The sequence below is a fragment of the Stegastes partitus genome, unplaced genomic scaffold (genome assembly GCF_000690725.1).
Source record: "Stegastes partitus isolate 25-593 unplaced genomic scaffold, Stegastes_partitus-1.0.2 Scaffold143, whole genome shotgun sequence".
In the NCBI taxonomy this organism is placed as follows: Eukaryota; Metazoa; Chordata; class Actinopteri; family Pomacentridae; genus Stegastes; species Stegastes partitus.
In genome coordinates, this window is record NW_007577874.1 from 340,560 (window position 1) to 363,666 (window position 23,107).

The following is a 23,107-nucleotide window of genomic DNA, read 5'->3' on the forward strand; positions in this document are numbered from 1 at the left end:
GGCGACAACAGGTGGAGGTAATCCCACAAATGTCACGCATCCTGTTGTCGCCGGGCGCCGCCGGCATTGTGTACATTGTGTACATTGTGTTTCTGTGGGTGACAGGTGGAGCGAGTCCACATCGAGTCGTCGAGTGCACTCGGTGGCTTCGGTCGGAGCGTTTGTGCATCATAGATTGTTCTCTGTGTGTGTGTGTGTGTGTGTGTGTGTGTGTATGTGTGTGTATGTGTGTGTATGTGTGTGTCGGACGTTACAGAAATAGAAACGAGATCAACGCAAACTAAAGATGTTTGATCAGTTTTCACCCAAACAACAGACTGATGTGCTTTATGAAGAGTTTATGTTTATTTATATAAACTCTGGTCAGAATAAAACACAACAATACATAAAAACAGAACAATTTACTGTCATTTTAAAACAATTATGGCTTCTCTAATTAAAATGTTTACATGTTTACACCCAGCTGAGTGTCCATTGATAGATTTAGGGGAGATCTGCCCGCCGGGTGTTTTTCCAGAACCAGCCAGTGTGGAAATAGAACCAGTGGGAGTTCTCGTCCTCGTGCTGGTCGCTCATTGGCGGCTGAGCTATGTGAGTGGAGAGAGTGGGGATCTCCACAGCACCTGGTGGAAACACTGGGTGGAAGGTTACAGCTGGCGGTCCGGGGGCGGGGGGGGGAGGAGCAGACAGGGGGGAGATCCCGTCCCGTCCCGGTTTGGACCAGCCCTCCTCCCCTCTCACTCCCTCACACTCAGACCCAGTGCTTGGCTGCAGCAGATCGAACTCGCGATGACGCGCTGCGAGGCCACGCTGCCGCCGGCCGTCGGCGCTCTGGTCCGGGCCCTCAGGAGCCGGCTGAAGGCGCTGAGACGCCTCCTGCTGCTCGGCGCCGAAGGCTGGGGCAGAACCGAGCCGGTGGACGGGAAGCGCAGGGCGACAGGTTTAGGCTGCTGTGGACCCGAACGCTGCAGCGAGACCGTGAGTAGAGCGGAGAAGGTCAGCAGCGGTACCAGCTTCTGACTGGGATTCACTGTTTACTAGAGGTTTGACTCAATTAGAAGTAAATAAGGAGTAAAATCAGACGTGTTTTCCATCATTTAAAAGAAAAATAATCTGTTCATACTGTCCACACCAAAAGTTTGACTTTAATTTAACTTTTATTGTGTTTTTACTGTTTTAACATCAGCAGAAATATTCTTATCGTACATGTTTGTGCTGCTGTTTGAAAGAAAAACATCTGTCAACTGTTAATTAACTGTTTTACAGACTTTTAAATATTAATTAAAAGTATTAAATATTAATTTATATGTTACATGTATAAAAAAAACAAACAAAACTGATTTGAAGCCAGTTTCTTGAAGTTTCCTCAACTTAGTTTTAGTTTTAATTGAACTAACGCAAAAAGTTTGAGTTGAATTCTGTTCAACCAACAAACTAAAGTTGTTGTTTTTTGTTTTTTTTTACCACTTCATTAATATTTGTTTGCATAAACACAGGTACTAGTATTACGTACTGGATTAGGTTTTTAAGTTTCAGGTTTTTAAGTCAGCAGACGGCCTAAAGGTGAAGAAAAGTTCAGTTTTCTGAAGTTATCTCGACTTAAATTCAAATGAACAAACGCAAACATTTGAGTTTAAATCACACAAAATATGAAGTTGATGCAACATCAGTGTGTCAAATAATGTTTAAAAGGTTTATCTGAATCAATAAATTAGATTATTTTAACTTAACTGCTGGAAGTTTGTCTTTTAGTGACTGTTTATGATGCAGATCAGCTGTTTGTGTTAAAGGCCGATGACGAGTCAAGTTTCCACCAACGTCAACCCCTGACGTGTCCCAGCATTTAGGCTGATCTAACCTACGTATGTCTACAGAACCGACCCGCGTCTCGTCCTGTTGCGTGGCGCTGAGCTCTCATAAAGCAGGATAATGAAACGTCCCTGCAGCCAGGTGCTGGTGTTGAATCGTGGCTGGAGCTTAAAGACGTGTGCAGAGTTTAAGTTAATTTAATATGATGGCAGTAATGTGTCCGCTGGGGAGGTCTGCTGCTGCTGCTGCTGCTGCTGCTGCTGCTGCTGATGTTTCTACGTCCAGAACAGAGCAGCAGCTTCACACCGACTCTCTGAATCAGTCTGACGGCCGACAGACGGCGTGAAGGCTTCAGGGCAGCAGGAACTTGTTCACTACAGCTGGACTAGTCAGTGGAGAGCAAAAAGGATTGTGTTTTATCTTTGAGCTCACGTTAACATAAAAATAGATAGAAGTCAACTAGTGATGGTGTCTGAGCCACATGTAGCTGCACGTCACAATAATACAAAACTAAGCACGTAGAATATCATTTAATATGAAATACCTGGACACGAAAATGAAAAAACAAAAATTATTCTCATCTAGCTGTCATAGAGTCCTGTTTGTTCAGTATCACAGATTCTGAATCAACGACATGATGAGAAATAACAGTGAAGATTTCAGGTTTTTATCTTTAATAGTTCCTCAAATATTGTCGTTTAAACTAATTTCAATGTGCGGAAAAAAAACAAACCTGATGAAAGTTGGTCAGCTGGCATTTAAATTAAAAAATCTGTATAAATATCCATATTTCATGATTTATGCGTATGAATTTCAGGCATGTTAGTGGTGGTTGTGCAGAAATGAGATGATTTGAGATGAAATAAGCCGATATTTGTCCCTTTTTGTCAGTCAAAAGCTTTGCAAAAGTTAAAATTTGCATTTTTTCGTCCACATGCACGCCCCTTCCTCTCTATTGAATCGCTCAATAACAGTCAGGTGTTGTCTAAAGCGAATTAAACTGCACAAAACATTCTTTATCTTTTTTCATTGCATAGACAGATATGAACTTTTTCATGATGACATACATGTAAAAAAAGTGTTTTTTTCTTGATTTAAGAGCAGATGTAAGGAAAAATCCTCCAAGTGTCGCATTAAATGATGGAAAACGTGAACTCTTCTGGAGAAAACCAGACCCAACATGTGTTAAGTCTTTATAAAAACCCAGAGAAGAGCCTCACAGGGTTAAAAACAAAAGAAAAACGAAGCTTCCAGTTTCATCCTTGATTTCAGAGAAGGTTGCCGCGGTGATGAAGTCCATGTGATGGGATCAGAAGCTGCTAAATGGCCAGAAGGACCTTAAAGTGACGATGTGCTGCTTGGTTTCTGTGTTTGCTGAGCTCACAGTGAAGCAGCAGGTTTTATGTTCTGGCTGCATCCAGAACTTCTTCCTCAGCTTTAATAAGCAGCAGCTTGTGTTTTCTGTGTGTGTGTCCAGGGAGGATCACCGCTCTGAGACGTGTGTGTGGCCCGCGTGCATGCAGGTGTGTGTCGTCTTTGTGTGTTTCCTGCACGTGTGTGTGTGTGTGTGTGTGTGTGTGTGTGTGTGTGTGTGTGCGTGCGCTCGGAGCACAGGTGCAGCGTTTGCGGCTCTAATCCTGTGATTAGGAGGTGCTACATGAGCATCCTGTCGCCGCCGCCGCCGCTCTGATCCATCTGGGCTCTGACTCACAAACACACACTGATATTTGCGTAAATGTCAACAGTCTCAAACTCGCCGGCCTCCCCGAAAGCGCCTCTCCGTCGGTTCGTCTGATGGTCGACGCGCCGCCAGGGCGGGAAAACTCATCGACATGCGGCGTCGGGATGATTCAGGCTTAATGACATGCAGCGCTAATTACATGTTTGTTTGCATGTTTGTCGCTGGATGACATTTCTGTAGCAGCGAGCTCATATTCTGGTCTCGATTCGCTTTTGTCCTGCGTCGTGTTCAAAGTGACTCATTCAGAGTCTTTTCTGTACGAAGCAGCAACACCTCGGTGCAAAACCATTAATGCACTGAACCCCCCGAGTAGTTTTCACCCGCTGTGGGCTCAGTTCTCACCGCAAAATAATCATAAATACAAATATAAAGACCTCCATGAAGAGCACAGCCATGACTGGGAGGAGAAATGTCCTGTTTTTTATTTAAATAAGCAACAACATCATTGCTTGATGCTAAGTTCACAATTTTTAGTCTGTAAACATTAAAATATTTCAGTTTTTTTAGTGTATTTTTTTTCCAACACTGTCATTTTTTTAAAGGATTTTTTACAGTGTACGTTTATTTATTTTTTATTTATTTTATTTTACAGGTTTTTGATCACAGAAAAAAAACACAGACAAAAAGTATTAATTTCCAACTTAATGGTTAAATTAAAAAAAAAGAAAAAAAAACCTCAAACTTTACTTAAATCAGCAAAAGAAATTATCTTTTTTATTTTTTGTCTCAGTTTTTACAGTCCATTTTTTACATATTTTTTTCTAACACCTTCATTTTTTAAGGATTTTTCTAAAGTGTAAATTTATTTATTTATTATTTATTTTATTTTTGGAATTTTTTTTTTTTGGATCACAGAAATCAGCAAAAAATATATATAGAATTTTGTGGATATTTGCTTTTGTTTTTTACTTTTTAAATTATTTATTTATTTATTTATTTTAAAGCAATTTTTACAGTCCGTTTTGTTTGTTTTTTTAAACATTTTTCGTCTGGTGTCCTTGCAGCCACATTTTCACCATTTCTGTTTTTTTGTTGTTTTTTTTTTATTTTATTTTATTTTATTTTTTACAGTGTAAGCTCTTCTGACTGTTTTATTTTGCTCACAGAAAAAAAAGATCACATCAATCATAAAAACAAAGAAAAAAGCAACAGTTGATTTTATTATTTATTAATTTCAAAAATTTGGGGAAAAAAAACTAGAATCAACTGTTTTATTCCAGAGCTCCACGTGCTGGACGATCATTTCCTACTTACATTTACAACCTCTACAAACAATAAAGTTTAATTTCTTTGATTTGGTTTCATAAAAATAATGATAACTACAACAAACAACTTTCTAGATTCTAGAAAGATGTTCCACCATCATCAGTAGAAAGATGTTCCACCATGCTGGATGTATCTCTAACATCTGTCTCCTCTGTTCTGTGGTTCTGATCCGTGCTGCATTTATCTATGGATCCATTCGGTTTTGTTTTGGTCTGTCTTGTCGCCTGCTGTCTGCTCTGTGGGAACACTGCCTGCAGTTCACTCGAAAACTTTATGAATTTTTGTCATGTGACTGTTGGTCGCTGCTGAGTCGCTAAAGGCTTCTCAGTTGTGCCGAGGAACAGAGAATTTTTTGTTTATCACAAAACCTGGTCACTGAGAATTATGATTTTTTGGCAATTTTTTAAAAAACAAGACATGTAGAATAAAACTACTTAGAGTTGGTTTGTTTTGTTGAAAAGCTGTTTGTGGCTCTAAAGGTGTCATTTTCTTAAACAACAACAAACCTTTCAGTCCCGTCGTGGAGCTCAGACGGTGAGCCGTGTTTTTATAATAAAGGTTTTATTGCCACGCAGGTTTTCTACAAACAACTCGGTGACTCGGCGTTTGAGTGCATGACAGCCAGCAGTAACTTGTACTCTGATTACTTTGTGCACCGCTGCACGTCTGCTCCGGTGCCTCCTCCTGTGAGAGGAGAGGTGAGAACGGTTCAAACACAGATAGAGAAGTCAGGAGGGAGGAGGGTGAGGATGTCTCTGAGGGCGAGAGAGGTAGACTCAGAGAGGGAGAGAGAGAGAGAGAGAGATGTCTCTGAGGGCGAGAGAGGTAGACTCAGAGAGGGAGAGAGAGAGAGCGAGGGAGCCAGGAGGGAAGAGAAGCCGGCTGCATCCCGCCGCCTCGCAGTCCACGCTCAGGAGCATGTTGGCGCCGCAGAGCCTCGGCCGCCTCAGCCGCGACTACAGGACCCACAATGCACCGGCGGCCAACAGGTCACCCACCTGGGAACTGCAGGTAGGATGGAGGGGGGGAGAGGGGGCAGAGAGGATGATGGGAAGGCAGATGGCGGGGGATGCAGCGTGGGCTTGTTTACCTGCTTGCCACCAACCTGAGCTCCTGCAGGAGGACTGGGAGGCAGCTTGTGCGCTCAGCGTGAGAACGTTCGTCAGCCGGCCAGATGGAAGCAGGTAGCGGCGCCATGACAACCGAGCGCGCGTTGTAACTTCCCGCTGCGCCGGTGACGACCGTTTGGGAATCAACCTGTCGAGTGATTCAGCGCGAAGACGGCGAGGAGGGGAAGAACAAGCCCAGACGGAGCTGACGGATGCTGCCGTGGCTGTCCTGCACCGCGTTTCCCAGAATGCCGCGGAAAGCCAGGAAGCACGTCTGAAACTTCCCGAGGCCGCGCCCTGCTGCCGCCGCGGCCGCAGTGCATCATGGTCCATGGAGGCTGGGTTCAGGGATCGATCTGCTGAGAGAGCTCTGATGAGACGCTCGTCCTAATGGAGGCTTTATCAGCTGAGAGGCTTTTACGATGTTTTCTGCTGCCAGACGCACACAAGCACCAGAATTCATTTACTTTTGGTGGTTTTTGTTTTAAGCAACTTTAAGCAAAATTCCTGGACTTGAATCTTAATGCGACAGCGTACAGTTCAAGATAAATCTGATAAAGACGGAGCCTCATTTGTGCTGGAAAATAGTTTTATTATTAAGCCACAATTAACCCCAAACGTTTCCTCACTCTGGGCTCAGTTTTCACTTCAAACAAACTCCCTGGGCGGTGATTGTTTGTGCAGGACGACACCGTTTGAAAGTCAGAAATCGTAGAAAAAAGTTAACAAAACTGGGCTCCACTTGCTTTAGGTCATTTACTATTTACGTCGTTTTTCGTGTCTCTTTGCATCTCAACTCTCCACAGATGTTTCACCAGCTGGTTCTGAGCCACGTTTATCGATTGTGGAGGTTTTATTTTCCTCTCGGTGTCTCTGTGGAAACACCGCCTGCAGTTCAACCTAAAAACAAAACAACAGGTCACATGACTGTTGGACATAAACAACGACTCGTCAGTTGCTCTGAGCGGTGCACGATTTGTATTTTTTTACTGGTTCAAGCTGTTTATTTGTGTCGGACTTTAAATGAGGCGTGAAATAGGAAGTTTGGTTTTGATTCTAATTTACAGCTGAGATCCGGTTCAGTTTTCAGAAGGAGCGACGCCTCACTGAAGCTGAAAATGCGACGATTTCGTTCTAATTTCTGGTTCTGATGAACGTTTAAAGGCTGAATATTGCGATGATCGTGACAGATGCTGCAACTGGGTCGTGATTTTAGCACAAATGCTAACTTCTGTGAGGTTTGTGCTGCAGTCTCTTCGCTCCCTCACATCTGGAGAACCTTGTTGTACCGTTTTGTGCTTCATTTATGAGTTTATATTCTGACGTATTTTACTTTTAGCAGCTCCTGTGACTTGGAGTTTGCACTTGGCCACAACTGAGCAGCTCCGTCTTTGATAATCGTTGATGTTTTTATTATTTTCTTGATTATTTCATCACTTATGTGAGTTTAAATCTCTGATATGTCGAGTTTACTGTCACATAAAACAGAGAAAAGTCAAATGAACATGTAACACGACCGCTTTTTGAATCTCAGAGACCAAGAAGTGAACAAATAAAGTGCTCAAACATCATCTGCTGCAGACGGATTTCAGTTTAACGTCGTCTCTGTGTGCTTCCTTGCAGGATGACGTGCCCATCAAGGAGATCAGCATCACCCACCACGTGAAGGAGGGATCGGAGAAGGCCGACCCGCGGCAGTTCGAGCTGAGGAAAGTCCTGGGACAAGGCTCCTTCGGCAAGGTGTGTGTGTGCGTCGCTGAACCTTTAGCTGTCGAGTTAAAGTGTGAGTTTCATCTCCGCTGTGTTGGAGGGGCCCGTTGCCAGGGCGACGGCGAGCCGAGGGCCCTTGACGCTCGCGCTCGGCGTCGACGCCTTTATGAGCGAACAATGCGTGTGTTTAATCTGCATAAGTGTGACCCGGAAAACGAGTCCGACCCAAACAAACACACAGAATCACACAATCGTCCACCTCCAGACACACACTCTGATGAACTGTGTGTTACTGTTCAGGTGTTCCTGGTGAGGAAGATCACTGGACCGGACGCTGGGCAGCTGTACGCCATGAAGGTCCTGAAGAAGGCCACCCTGAAAGGTACAAACCTGCTCATGTTTAATCTCAACAAATCCTGTTAAAACCCACCACAACCATGTAGAGATGTCCACCATCAGCCAACTGGACAGGAAACGCTCGTCGGTTAAACACAATCATGAGATTTTAATAAAACCGGTTGACTGTCTGTAGCTGCTGCTTCCCTTTAACAGCACTAATAAATAACAAAACAGCCGTTTATAAAGTGAGACAGATCAAGTAAAACAGGGTTTTGTGTCATTTTGTGCCTCTTCATGGTCATTTGGTGGAATTTTATTGTATTTGTTTGTCTTTTTCTAGTGATTTTGTGTTTCTTTGTGGTTGTGTTTTGAATATTGTCATTTTTTGTGGCTTTTTGTGGTCATTTAGTGTAACTTTTGGACATTTTTCTGTCTTTTTCTAGTCATTTTTTGTCTCTTTGCGTTTGCTTTGTGTCATTTTGTGACTCTTTTTGGTCATTTTATCTTATTTTTTGTCATGTTTTCTGTCTATCCCTGGTCATTTTGTACCTCATGGTGGTTGTTTAGTGTCATTTTGTGGCTCTTTTTGTTTGTTCAGTGTAAGTTTTTAGCATTTTTCTATCCTTTTCTGATCATTTTTTGTCTCTTTGCGGTTGTTTTGTGTCATGTTGTGGCTCTTTTTGGTCATTTAGTGTAATTTTTTGGTATTTTTCTGGTCATTTTATGTCTCTTTGTGGTTGTTTTTGATTTTATTTTCAATTTGTGTCTTTTTCCCGTAATTTTGTGTCGCTTTGGGGTTGTTTTGTGTCATTTTGTGTCTCTTTTTGGTCGCTTAGTGTCATTTTTTGTATGTTTGTCTTTGTCTGCTCATTTTGTGTCTGTTTTTTTTACTTTGTGTGTCTTCGTCATGATTTGACAAAGAGCTGGAAAGGTGTTGAGAGAGAGGAAAGAAGAAATAAAGTCCTGAAATGAACTCGACATAAAAAAAATACCACCTGATCCTTCATGTTGAATCTTCCTTTCTCTGTTCCCGTTCGTTTGCGTAGCTTTTTCCTTCTTAACTTCCCTGTTTCTTGCTTTCTTCCTGTACTTTCTTGCTCTCCCCCCTGTGATTCGGTTACTCATCTTCTGCCATCTGGACGTCTCCGCAGCCAAACGAGGAAACCTGAATCAGGAAGGCTGCTGTATTTTTGTCTTTTCACTTTTCTATCTGGTGATTCACGTGTTTTCTTGCGTTGGCAGTACGTGACCGGGTCAGGACGAAGATGGAGAGAGACATCCTGGTGGAGGTCAACCATCCCTTCATCGTCAAGCTGCACTACGGTGAGCCGGCCAATCGCAGCCCTCCGCTGCCAGCCAATCGCAGCCTGTTACCGCTCGTCCTCGCGGAGGAAACTTTTCTAGATCTTGTCTCACGTCGCTTTTCTTCCCTGCAGCGTTTCAGACGGAGGGGAAGCTCTACCTGATCCTGGACTTCCTCCGAGGAGGAGATCTCTTCACTCGGCTCTCCAAGGAGGTAACAGCCGCTCACCATCTGATATGAGTTTATACGCAGAGACTAAAACGATACATGCAGCAGAATAAAGGAACCACTCAGGAGTTCATTCTGTCTAATGGAGCAGCTCGTCTGGTCGCTGAAGTGAGGCGTCCCACTTTAACCTTCACAGTTTTAGTCACTGTGGGCTCATTTTTCACTGTGATGTAAACTCTAAATGTAAACTCCTGCGCCTCTCAGAACTCACAAATATCCAACTTCACACAGTCATGATGCCATAAATCATATATAAAAAGGAAAAAAATAGATTTTTGATGATTATTATTTAACTAGAAAGTGAAGGTTAGCCACATTCGGCTAACCAGCATGACGTGAGCAGGCAGGTGTAAAAGCTGCTCCACTTTCGTAACCAAATGTAGAAAAATCGTAAAAGCTATTTTCAAACAAAAGCAGCCGATTTGTGGAGGACCCTCACAGAGATGTCTCCACCAAATTTGGTGAGTTTTGGATGAATTATGCAGAATAGACACCAAAACAAACGTTAAATTCAACATTTTTCTTACCTGCTTTGGCTGAGTGAGAACATCAGATTTGGACTTCTGGAACAACAGTGAGGATTTAATCTAAAATTATTTGTTATTAGTTGTTTTCTGTGGGACGTCCAACAAAAGGCTGTGTCATGTTTAGTAAATGTTGGATGACATGTTTTGAACACACAGTAAAATGAGCCTTAAATGAGGGTTTTCTCAGCTTCTTTGTAGATTTTATTTTTTTGATTGTTTATTTTGCAAAACTTGAAAAAATTTGGAATCAACATGTGCAGCACTGAACGATGGTTCCTCTGCATACTATAGATATTTGACTGCTTACATTTTATTTTGTTGTCGTACTTTTCTCCTACACAGCCTGCAGCTCAGCCGAAAACTCCCAGAATTTTATTCAGCTTACTGTTGGTCACAGACGAGTGGCTGATGGCTTCACGGTTGTGCTAATAAGTGCAAAATTGTTATTTATTTGCAGAATTTGGTTTGAGAGTGCAGTTTTTTGTTTTTTTAAAAAATGAGACACGTATCTAAAAGATTCAAACAGACTCCTCATTTACTGGCGCCACCTTTGTTGTCAGACCTCAAAGCAGTGACGCTGGACGTGTTAAATCCTGTTGAACGTTAACTTATGGCCGTATGAACCGACCTCTGTGCTGCAGGTGATGTTCACAGAGGAGGACGTGAAGTTCTACCTGGCCGAGCTCGCCCTGGCCCTCGACCACCTCCACGGCCTCGGCATCATTTACAGAGACCTCAAGCCCGAGAAGTACGAACACGCTCCTCACCATGGCTTCATGTCATCAGTTTACCTGAACATGGAAGGAAACATTGTCTGTTATCTATAAAACTGATTTATGTCCTCACAACATGAGTCATACACACAATCAATCAGGCAGACTTTTATACATCACTTTCCATACAAATTAATTATAACACAAAGTTTTCTGGGTTGTTTTTTACACATAAAATGACTAAAATGCAATAAAAACAATGCAGACAGAGCCTCCCGCTAACAATCTATAAATGAAGGATTCAATTACGAATACAAGAAAAAGATAAGACAAAAATAAAACAGGAAGTGATAAAACATATAGTCAGAAAGTAACAAACGACGGACAAAATATGTAAATAAATAGAGAAATTAATCAATAGAATCAGTTTAAGGAACAAGAACAGTAATAAATAAGTGAAATAAATCAAAAGCCAGATTAGAAAAGTTGCTCCTGAACTTGTTTTTATAAATATGTTCCCTCCTGAGTCCGACCAGCGTTTGTGTTCTTTCAGCATCCTTCTGGACGAGGAGGGACACATCAAGCTGACTGGTGAGGAATCTGACACCTTTTATTAAAACATGGGCTTCGTTAGTTTCTGTCGCTCCGGCTGCTCGTTTCACCAACTTGTTTCCAGAGTTAACTTTTTTGGTTTTTGCCTCCGATGTGTGTCGTTCGTTCAGACTTTGGCCTCAGCAAGGAGTCGATAGACCACGAGAACAAGGCCTACTCCTTCTGTGGGACGGTGGAGTACATGGCCCCGGAGGTGGTGAACCGGCGAGGACACACCCAGAGCGCCGACTGGTGGTCGTACGGCGTCCTCATGGTGAGCTGGCTGCCGCAGGGCCGAACCCAACGCACCGAAACAACCTGACATCTCTGAAAACATTGGACAAGCTCAGCATCTCGCATGTTTCTACCAAACAGCTAACCAGCTAATTAGCTTCTAAAATATTCAGTTTTCCTCATTAATCCCGTTAGTAATCGAGTTTACATTGAGAGAAATACTCAGACACAAGCTTTTAATCTGCTTTTGGACTTGAGCCGCACTTCCTTTTAATTTTTTCGTATAAATGTGCCATCAAATGGAAATTTTATTCATAATTTTTGTATAAATTAAACCAAAAATTAGGAGTTTTCTTGGCTCAGAATGGCCACGATCGGTCCAGAAATCCAAGAATTTGCCTATTTTTGACCAATAAATGACCAAAAATGTCTGAAATGCATTTTTAAAAAAATAAATGTCCCTTGAAATGGAAATATTCGACACCTTTAATGCATTTTTTTTTTTTAAATTAAACCAAAAATCAGGAATTTTCGTGGCCAGGATCAGTCCAGAAATCCAAGAATTTGCCTATTTTTGACCAATTGATGAACAAAAATGTCTGATATGCATAAAAAGAATTTTTTTAATTTAAACCGTACCTTGAAATGCAAATATTCTGCACATCTTATGCATCATTTTATATAAATTACACCAACAATCAGGAGTTTTCTTGGCTCAGAATGGCCATGATCGCTCCAGAAATCCAAACATTTGCCAATTTTTGACCAATAAATGACTAAAAATGCCTGTAATGCATTTTTTAAATAAATGTACTTTGAAATGCGTATATTCTGCACGCCCTATGCGTCATTTTATATAAATGACACCAACAATCAGGAGTTTTCTTGGCTCAGGACGGACATGAACTGTCCATTTACTACAGAAATATGTAATTTATTTTATATTTTTGACCATTTAATGAACAAATAAATCTGTTACGCTTCAGACAGTGAAAACAAAGTAACAGAAATAATAGAGAAAAAATACTGAATAATATAATAAATGTATTAAATTAATTAATTGATGATATAATATATTTATAATAATAATAATAATAATAATAAATGAAAACCTGAGGAACAAAACTGGTTAGAACCTGTTTAGTCAGAAGCTCCTCAAACCTACGATGGTACATGTGTTCTGTCTGTGTCAGAGTTTAGAACCCAAACTTTCCTCCTGTGGGTTTAAAGATGACACGATGACGTCTTCAGCAGCTCAGGTCACCAGATTTAATGCATTCAAGGACTACTGAGTGTAAAAGTCTCCGTTTCCTTCTGGTTCTGCTGCAGCGCCAGCGTCGGGTCACCTTCCTGTCGTATAAATAACATTTTCCTTTGGAGATGGAGACGGTACGAAGCCGTGACCGTGTTCTGTTCTCTCCCTCCAGTTCGAGATGCTGACGGGAACGCTGCCGTTTCAAGGCAAAGACCGGAAAGAGACGATGACCATGATCCTCAAGTAAGACGCCCGGCACTGCGTGTGCTCCGAAATCCAACCGCCGCACGGCAGCTTTAATTACAGCCAGAACGGGCCGAGTCAGCGCCGGGAAAATGAAGGATTTATATCAGAGGAGACAAAGTGCAGCACTGTCAGGGTGGAGGTTTATACGAGCTGACACAGGAGGAGGCCCGACAGAGAGAGGAAGTTAAGAAGCTTTGAGATAAAGACAGTTCATTGGGTTTTTGTTGATTAAAAAAAAGCCTAAATTACAGAATAAAACATACAAATTACAAGATTTCACTTCAAAGTTTATGTGTAAGAAGAAAAAAAATGAATATATAATTAAAAAAAATAAAAATTTCAAGATGAAAAGTCAAAATTCTAAGATATGCTCATAATGCTGAGGGAAAAAAATAATTTAATTTAATTTTAAAAGTAAAAATTTTTCATAATTAAAAGCCTGAATTACAGAATACAAAGCCTAAATTACAAGATGAACGTCAAAACTCTGGGATGAGGTTATTTAATGATAATAAAGAATTGTAAATTTTTCTGATAAAAAGCATAAATTATAGAATTAAAGAAAAAATTCTAAATTACAAAATTTCACTTCAAACTTTGTGCATAAAAAAATAAAAACAAAATATACAATTTAAAAAAAAAAAATGTAAAGATGAAAAGTCAAAATTCGTAGATATGGTCCGAATGTTGAGGGAAAAGTAATTTCATTTTAGTTGAAAGTCAATATTTTTCCTAAAAAAACTTAAATTATAGAATAAAAAAAGTCAAAATAATAATATTTACTTTAGAAGTTTGTGCATAAAAAATGTAAACTAAAGTATATGATTTAAAAAAAAAAAAAATTAAAGCTGACAAGTCAAACTTGTAGCATATGATAATACCCTGGAAGGAAAAAAAACAATTTTATTTTGGTAAAAAGTCTAAAATTTTCATTATAAAAACCTGAATTGCAGATAAGAGAAATATTCAAATACTCAAAACTCTGAGATAAAGTCATGTTTTAGAGAAATAAAGTCAAAGTTTTGAGATAAACGTGATTTTAATGATTAAAACATGTAATTTTTAAAATGAAAAATCCTGAAATAAAGAATAAAAAAAATCTAAATGACAAGATTTCACTTCAAAGTTTGTGTGTAAAAAGTAAAAAAATATATATATACACAACAAAAAAAATCAAATTCAAGATGAAAAGTCAAAAATGTCGTAGGTGGTCATACTCTGGAGGAAAAAGATAATTTTAGTTTAGTCACATTTTTTAAATTATAAAAACCTGAATTCTAGATTTTAAAAATATCTCAATTATAAAATAAAAGGTCAAAGTTCCGAGATAAAGCTGCTTTACAAGGTTAAAAAGGGAATATTTTCCAATAAAAAAATACAGATTAAAAAAATCTAAATTACAAAACTCTGAGATGAGGTCAGAATTTTGAGATAAAAACTTTATTCAGTATATATTTTTTTAAATATGACATGTAGGATAAAGAGGTTTTCATTGAATGTTTATTATTTGAAGCTCAGATTTAGTTCAGTTTTCTGATGGAACCCACATTTACCAGATGAGTGGTTAAACATTCGACCAGTATTTCTGTTTTTACAGCATCTTGCTGGTAAATGCTGTGATTCTGGTGATTTTTAAAAGCTAAATTCCAGCCAGTGGAGCTGAAACAGGCGCCTCAGAGCAGGACAGCTGCTGCAGCGCATACATCAGCCTGTGTGTGTTATGATCAGTGGTCCTGCTGGGGAGGAAGAAATTAAAAACAAGAATCACAGGAAGTATTAACCCTCCTGCTTCCTGCGTCTCTGTGTTGCTGTCGGTGCAGAGAAGTGCTGAGTCGGCCGTCAGAGTGCTGACTGTGCTTCCTCTGTGACGTGTCGTCGTCTCGCCTTTCACATGCTTCACTCTGGACATTCAATACGGACACCGGATATGTTGTTCTCTTTGCTTTATTCCTGCCTTTCGCTTCATCTCCGTGTGTTCTTCTTCTTTTCTTGTCGCAGGGCCAAGCTGGGAATGCCGCAGTTTCTGAGTTCGGAAGCTCAGAGTCTCCTCAGGAACCTTTTCAAACGCAACCCCGCCAACAGATTAGGTAAAGCATGTTCCTGGAGAGCTACACGCAACAGAATGTTGTTCAAAAGCACATTAATAACTCACACAGTACCCAATAAACTACAACAGGGATTAAAAAATGAACCGCAAAGTCATGAAACCCCAGTTTAGGGTTTAAATCAGTTCATTTATGTCAAATTTTGGGGTCTGACAGAAGTTAAAGTAGAAGATTTACACAAAAAATGTAAAAAAGCACGAAGAAAACTACATATTTGCACATTTACCAGAATATCTTTTTATTTAAATCATAAATTGCTGCCTTCCAGATCAAACTCTTTGTGCAGCGACGCTCTGCTCCCAGCGCTCCTGTAGCGTTTGTAGCTTTAGTTTGTACGTCAAGTTGTTAAATCTCAAAATAAAGACGACCTGGAAGCAGCTTGTAAGTCTGCACATATAACAACAACATATAGACGTCTGTGCACACCAGTTCATGTGGTCCCACGTCGCCATTTTGGCTCGTTAAATAGCGAAAAACTGGCCTCAAACGTTGATGAAATGTTGACAAAAGTCAGTATTTTAAATAAGAAACATGGGTCCATCCATATATATAGCTTTCTGAGCCCCCCAATACCACCTTCACATGAAGATTTTACCACTTTACGACATTTTCAAGGGCAAATAATTAGAAATTTGGCTTTTGCTAAAGCCGAGCTCTGTTTCATCAGATTAAGTCACATTAAGTGTTGTTCATGACAGGAGGTCTGATTCTGCAGACTAGCTGATGCTGTTTGTTTTATTTTGTAGGAGCCGGACCAGACGGCGTGGAGGAGATCAAGAGGCATCACTTCTTCAGCACCATCGACTGGAATGTCAGTTTTTAATAAAGCAACCAAACACTCTTTATCTTCGTTTTAAGCATCTAATAATGTTCACTGAGACATCCTTTCTTGTTGTAGAAACTGTACCGCCGTGAGATCCCGCCTCCCTTCAAGCCGGCTGCAGGACGACCTGATGACACGTTCTATTTCGATCCAGAGTTCACAGCGAAGACGCCCAGAGGTACCGACCGCCGCTCTGCCTCCTCGCGCCCTTCACGCGCCGCCGAGCTTAAAGTCTGTTTTCCGCCGAGCGTTAACAGCTGCTCCTGTGTTTCCTCAGACTCGCCGGGGGTCCCTCCGAGTGCCAACGCCCATCAGCTGTTCAGAGGATTCAGCTTCGTGGCCATAACGGAGGAGGAAACACAACCACTACCTAATGCTATCGTACAGGTACTGTGCCTGCAGGGTTCGGCTCTCCTGGTGATGCACATAAATCATAAAACATTCATTTCCATAATAGTTTCTCCTCCACAATTACACAAAGACACCTCTACTGCCAGCGTTTTAGGGTGAGGTGCATGTCAAAACAGCAATGTCAGTGATGGCTTTTTGTTAAAATAAAGGCTATTATCAAAAATGTGAAAGTATTATCATAACAAATGATGGAAGATCTGGACGGTCGAGACTGTTCTGAAGAAAACAAAACAAAATAAAGTGCTTAAAAGTTGAAGTTGTTCACTTAAAACAGCCAAAGTTTCAGAGATCTCAGTGCAGTGATGAACCTAAACAATAGAAATAAGCCACAGATAAAGCTTAGAATTGCTTAATTTGTGCATTTTGTTCAATTAAAGTGTGGATTTTACATAACACTGAGCTACAGTACCAAATTACTTACAGATGATGTGTAAAAATCAATTCTTTGCTGTGGAAATAAACCAGAATCAGAAGAATGTTTGTAGATGCACCTTCAGATATACAGCTCATTCTGTGGATATGCAGTGAGTGAAATTAAACCATCTACACTTTATCTGAAAAAGTCTGAGAAACTTAACCTCCTCTTTTAGAAGGCTGCGTCCGAATCTGCAGTCAACCACATCCATAAATCCTAGTGGATGTTGGTAGTCATAATAAAGATCACATCCAGATGTTTCTGGAACTAAATCAGGAAAATTTCAGAATAGGCTCAACTTATATGCAGACGATGTGGCTCTATTTCTATCAGTTTTATCACAATCTTAACCTGCACAACTCCTTTTACTTCAAATTTACGGGTCATTCTGTGGATGTAAATAAGTGAAATTAAACCATTTGTACTTTATCTGAAAGAATCAGAGACACTTAAGCTCCTGTTTTAAGAGATTCTGGATATAAACATGGATATTTTACTAAACTGTACACGTTTATGTCTGATCCATAGCACTGAGGCTCTGTGGGGAAATGACTAAATGTTTAATATGAAAACATCCGTCAGTAAAGAGCTCCTTTAACCTGCTAATGCCTTTTATCATTAATTATTAGTAGTAATGCATATTTTTATTTGTGTCTTTACATCTAGCAACTTCACAGAAGCACGTCTCAGTTCTCGGATGCCTACGAGATCAAAGAGGACATCGGAGTTGGATCGTACTCCATCTGCAAACGCTGCGTTCACAGCGGGACGGGCATGGAGTACGCAGTCAAGGTCCGACGCCACTTCCACTGCTTTCAGCTTGTGTACATTCAGGGCACCTACAGTCCTTTAAGAAGTCTGTAATTCCATTTATAGAGGTCTTAAATGGTTCCTCTTGCTTAAAACGTTGCCAGCGTTAGATCTTTAAACGTTATGGGGTTGTTGTCAGATCGTCAGAATAAATAAAGTCGCCTTTATTTATAATTTAAGACGGCAATAGTGATACGAATTCAGCTGACTAGTTTAAATATTGGAGTTAAGACCTGGCGGTGTTATTAATGATGTCAAACCTACGTAAAACACTGATTTTATTATAACACATAAAGACTGAGACCCTACAGTGTTTTAAACTATTGACTAATTAGAATATAAAGATAACATTGATAATTAAAATGAATAATTATGGGGATTAACGTGACTAATTTTAAACTTAAATCATGACTAAGTACTAATATAAGCCAGCTAGTGCTTTGCAGATTTACAGATAAACATTTAACCTGAAATAAACAAACATTCTCCAGAATATTCAACATAATTTCTTTAATTTTGTTCAGAATTAGGACTGATTTGTTTGCCTCTTTATATATTCTGTTTATTATGTATACTTTTGTCTGCTGGATCCCTGCTGTTGCTGTTTTTGACATTTCTTCCATATTTTTACTCGTTGACGGGAGTTTTTTCTTCTGTTTTGAACTCGTTTCTAACACTCGACCATCTGTCAGAGTCATACAGTAGCATTACCTGCCCTCAGAGTGCTTCTAGACGTACCTTTCACATTGAAGGTCTGTTGCGAGCACAAGACGAATATCACCACGATAAGGAAACCTTCTGCAACCGGCAGCACGGAGCTCAAAGGGAACATTCAGCTCTTGAAAGAAGGAAAGTTTCTAATTTTGCAGACAAACAAACAGCAGCTAAGAAGCGTTTTGTCCTTTCAACGCCGTCGCAGCAACACGTGCGCTCGCCACGGCAGAAACTCAAGGCCTCGAATGTGTTTTCTGCAGAATTAAGCTTTGCTTCTATACGAGGACGAGAAGAAAGAGCTCGTTTCTGGTTTGTTTACGAGGAATGAGTCCAATCAGGCAGATGCAGAGGTGGGAGAAGCTTCAGTAAAAGTACCGACAAAGCAAAGTGAAAATTACAAGTAAAGCGCTGCATGAAAATTTAAATATAATCATGTAGCAGCAGCAGCAGTGAAATAGTAGTAAAAGATCAATCTGAGGCCTCCAAGCAGGATTTCTGCAAACGTATTGGACCATTTTTTGAACTCAAAAATAATTTCAAAAAGAAAAATGACTATTTGTTGGAGCTGTTTAATAAATTATAAGTGTGACTCAGACGACGCTCTGCTCTCTGAAGGAAGCTACAAAGGCTGAAAACCACTGATTTAATCTGTAGCTGCTGTACTTTAAAAGCTTGTTAGATTATTAATTAAGGCAAATAAATGTGACGGAGTACAAAGGGCAGAAATATGGTCTGAAATGTAGTAGAGAGGAAGGAGAAAGTGGAAGTAAATGGACATTTTTCTGACTTGTTCTGCTGCTTTTTCATTGATTTTTATTATTTATTGCTTATTTTTTCGTTCGTCTTCACACGTTTGATATAAAATGTGCAGCGAAGTCGTGAATTTCTCCTAAAAAGTGGTCAAATGTGCATCAGCTGATTGTCAAAGCTCTGCGCTAAACTACAAGTGTGAAGCTTTGGAGGCAGTTTGGTCCAACATTTAACAAAAAAAATGTCTAGAATGAACATAATTTACACCGAGGGAACTGTTTTCTGATATAACTAGTCATTATTATCATGTACAGCTGCAGAGTACTGACTAGAATATGTTGTTTAATGCTCAGTAGATGAAAGTTTTTCATTAATAAGTGGTTAAAAAAACACCTCTAATGTAATGTATTAACGACTGCTTGTTGTGAACGCTGTTTGTGGCTCTTGCAGATCATCAACAAGGCCAAGAGGGACCCGACGGAGGAGGTGGAGATCCTGCTGAGATACGGTCGACATCCCAACATCATCACCCTCAAAGACGTGAGTCACTCCGCAGAGCTTCTTTTATTGCTTTTCAGGTTGTTATTACGGAACAAACGGCGTCGGCGACTTTAAATATCTCACCGGCTCTGACGAGCCTTCATTAAAACTTGTGAGACGTTGTGAGTTTTGAAGCTTTAAACCCATTCGGTGTCAGTCAGCAGCTGGATGATCATCTCAGTGACCAGAGGAGGGTCTGCAGCTACCAGCAGGAGAAGAAACAGCAGTTTTTATGGTTGAAGGAGATCAGGAGCTCACTGGTTGTTTTCTCTGACGTTTCCTGGATTGTGCATAATACGTCCATCCTCCAGAGTCAGACTGTCGAGGCAGAGCTCCACTGGAGGGAGAACATTTGGTGAAAATGACCTGAACTTCTTTGTTTTTTTGGCCACAGTAGCACAATCATCACTCTTCACCTGCCAGATTTTGCTCCCTGTGACTTCTTTCTCCTGCCTTTAAAATCAAAGAGGCGGGGGACGGATGTTCAGGAGCTCACCTTGAGTCCAGGACACTGAACATCCAGGTCAAGAATCTGGATTTAATCACTGATGAGCCATACCTGAATCCTAACTCTGACATCAGCTGATTTAGAAAAGCAGATTCATGCAGAGTGGACTGCTGTGATGAGCTCTTTGCTAATCAGACATTTGCAGCTCGTTGAAGGTGCTGCTGCTGGAATAACAACCACAGAGAGGAGAGAACACATTACTCCAAGTCTTAGGTCGCTGCACTGGCTTCCTATTAAGTACATAAATGAACTAAAGGCTCTACTTGTTGTCTATAAATGATCTGAGACCAAAACACATCGGAGTCTATTCTCACATATTTATAGTTTACGTTAAGTTTGCTAATGATTCGCGGTTCGAGCAAACAAACCCTGAACTCGTGGTCCAGAAGCAGCGAGAGCAACCGGAGAGGATGGACGGACTCGCAGAGCGACTCGGTGACTAAACGTGTGGGCCGGTTTATTTCTGTGCCGTAGGTGTACGATGACGGCCGGTCGGTGTTCCTGGTGACGGAGCTGATGAAGGGAGGCGAGCTGCTGGACAAGATCCTCCGACAGAAGTTCTTCTCGGAGCGAGAGGCGAGCGCCGTCCTCTACACCATCACCAAGACGGTGGAGTACCTGCACATGCAAGGGGTGGGTTTCTGACACCAACACTGTCTTAATAATGCACAAGTTAACGAATTGCATTAAATGTTTTAGCAAAGAATGCAGCATTTAATGAGACAGAGAGCTGCTCTCTTTGCTTTGGCTGCAATAATGTGTTTTATTCTGCAGATTTAAGCTATTTAGGGTGTGGTATCGATGAGAATTAAAAGATAATTCCACTAAATGTCAGGGTTTTTTATTAATGATAATAATAATAATTAAATCAGTGTACGTTCATCCAGGATGTTGGAAGTAAAGAGTTTTTCTGTTCAGATTTTTTCTTAAGAAGGTCAAACAGGAGCAGAAATATTCCACGTCGGCTCCGTCTCGGCCCAGTTCAGCCCCTCTGACTTCCTGTTTCTGTTCCGTTGGCAGGTGGTCCACAGAGACCTGAAGCCCAGCAACATTCTGTACGTGGACGAGAGCGGGAACGCCGAGTCCATCCGGATCTGCGACTTCGGCTTCGCCAAGCAGCTGAGAGCGGAGAACGGGCTGCTCATGACGCCGTGCTACACCGCCAACTTCGTCGCCCCCGAGGTCAGACTTTCCAGCTCCTCCTTCGTGTGTTTCTGTTTCTTTATTCTCTCCTCGTTCTGTTTTTTAACGTCCTGCCGACGTGGTGCCTAAAACGACATGTGGACCGACATGTTGGCGTCTGGTGCTCTGTGTGAAAGTAACTTGGGAGCAGATGACGCGATCAGATTTTTGAGCACCTTTCTGCATAAATTTACATCCTGATGCAACAGAAAACTGCCGCCGATGTCAAGAGGTTTTATTTATTTACTTCAAAGCGACAGCGTACAGCTGCACCACACCAGATTACTCCGCCGTAGTTTGTGAGCTCATTTGCATCCGTGAGTCAGAACAAAACACCAACAGCTCAGAGCGGCAACAGAATTAAACAGGAGCGCTGCAGATAACAACCTGAGTGCAGCCAAAGTCACTGTAAACAGCAAAGTTCTGGCTTCTGCAGTGATTTATTCACAGTTTGAGGGATTTAATCAGCTTGTGGACATCGTAGGTATACGTAACGTACAGAGACTGACATGTCAGTAAAAGAAAACTTAGTAAAGAATCTGGTTTTGCTCTTAATTAGGAGGTTTTTCTTGTAAACACAATAACTCAGGAACTTGCTCTAATTAGATTTGTGTGTGTCCTTCTGCATGCATTTGCATAATAATACGTTAAAGCTCATAAATATATATGTTTTTTAGATTTCAAGTCGTTAATTTAACACCTAGCTTGTTGTCTTTTGCAGCTTTCCTGTTAAACTCTGTATTTTGTTGCTACTCTGTGCTGTTAAGGTGCTTTTGGTTCTAAATCACTGATGTGGTGTCGTGCAGCTCGACCTCTAACCCTGAACCAAACCCAAACCTCTCGACAACCTACATGAGCGACAGTTTCTGTTAAATTAGGATGTCGATTCATGCAGAGAGATGCTCCAAAATCTAAAAAAAACACAACATTTTTAGAGCAAAAATGTGCTTTTCTTGTCGTTAGTTTCCGTCTAACAGCTTGAAGCGTCTCTTTATTGCTGTCTGAGTCACCGCCACGCAGCCAAGCTCCAACCAAACTTACAGAAACCTGCAGAAACAAACCGTGTCTCCGGCTCTCAGGCAGCATATGAGGTTTAAATGTGAGCGTGAGAGGTGTGAACGTGACTTAGTGGAAGGTGTTGCAGCTCCGCGCTGCAGAGGAACGGCTGTCGGAGGTTTATTTTTACCTGAACCTGGTGTTTTCTCTCCTCCTGGCAGGTGTTGAAGAAGCAGGGCTATGACGCCGCCTGTGACATCTGGAGTCTGGGGGTTCTGCTCTACACCATGCTGACGGGGTGCGTTCAACACGCTGCTGCATCCGGAGCTACGTTTTTAGCTTCTAGTGGCTCAATCTAGAATATTTAAAGTTTATTTCTTAGCCAAAGTGCTGCCAATTAAAGGTTTTCACACACAGACTTATGCAAGGATTCGTCATTGTTTTTTATGTCCTAGAAGAAAACTGAAGGCATCAAAACCGTTAACTCTCTGAACCTCAGGCAGCTTCTGAGTGTTTTTTTTGCTCAGAAATGTCTCCTGTGTCATTTAACTCAACTAGAATGCCATAAATCAGAACAAAAAGGAGCAAAAGTTGAATTTTGTTGTTTATTTGTTGCACAAAAATGAACTGGAATCAGCATGTACAACATTTTTTCAGTGTCCACGTGTGTTGCTAATGCTAGAACAAATACTCTATATACTGTAAATATTTAGCTGTTTACATTTTTTAATAGATTTTTTTTAGTGAGACATGCAGAATAAAGTAATTTTAGATTAAATATC

The 23,107-nt window shown here is 40.8% G+C and overlaps 1 protein-coding gene across 1 annotated transcript in view; it reads left to right on the forward strand.

Annotated features, from left to right (window-relative positions):
- rps6ka3b (ribosomal protein S6 kinase, polypeptide 3b) overlaps nucleotides 1-23,107 on the forward strand; it is a 76,443-nt gene that overhangs the window by 50,716 nt on the left and 2,620 nt on the right. The window contains exons 3-19 of the mRNA XM_008279067.1: nucleotides 7,549-7,665; nucleotides 7,936-8,017; nucleotides 9,217-9,297; nucleotides 9,411-9,490; nucleotides 10,674-10,780; nucleotides 11,299-11,336; nucleotides 11,468-11,610; nucleotides 12,998-13,068; nucleotides 15,070-15,158; nucleotides 15,923-15,987; nucleotides 16,075-16,177; nucleotides 16,277-16,386; nucleotides 17,492-17,617; nucleotides 19,550-19,639; nucleotides 20,622-20,780; nucleotides 21,168-21,329; nucleotides 22,547-22,623. Of these exons, the coding sequence (XP_008277289.1) occupies nucleotides 7,549-7,665; nucleotides 7,936-8,017; nucleotides 9,217-9,297; nucleotides 9,411-9,490; nucleotides 10,674-10,780; nucleotides 11,299-11,336; nucleotides 11,468-11,610; nucleotides 12,998-13,068; nucleotides 15,070-15,158; nucleotides 15,923-15,987; nucleotides 16,075-16,177; nucleotides 16,277-16,386; nucleotides 17,492-17,617; nucleotides 19,550-19,639; nucleotides 20,622-20,780; nucleotides 21,168-21,329; nucleotides 22,547-22,623 (1,700 nt within the window). The remainder of the gene's footprint in view (nucleotides 1-7,548; nucleotides 7,666-7,935; nucleotides 8,018-9,216; nucleotides 9,298-9,410; nucleotides 9,491-10,673; nucleotides 10,781-11,298; nucleotides 11,337-11,467; nucleotides 11,611-12,997; nucleotides 13,069-15,069; nucleotides 15,159-15,922; nucleotides 15,988-16,074; nucleotides 16,178-16,276; nucleotides 16,387-17,491; nucleotides 17,618-19,549; nucleotides 19,640-20,621; nucleotides 20,781-21,167; nucleotides 21,330-22,546; nucleotides 22,624-23,107) is intronic.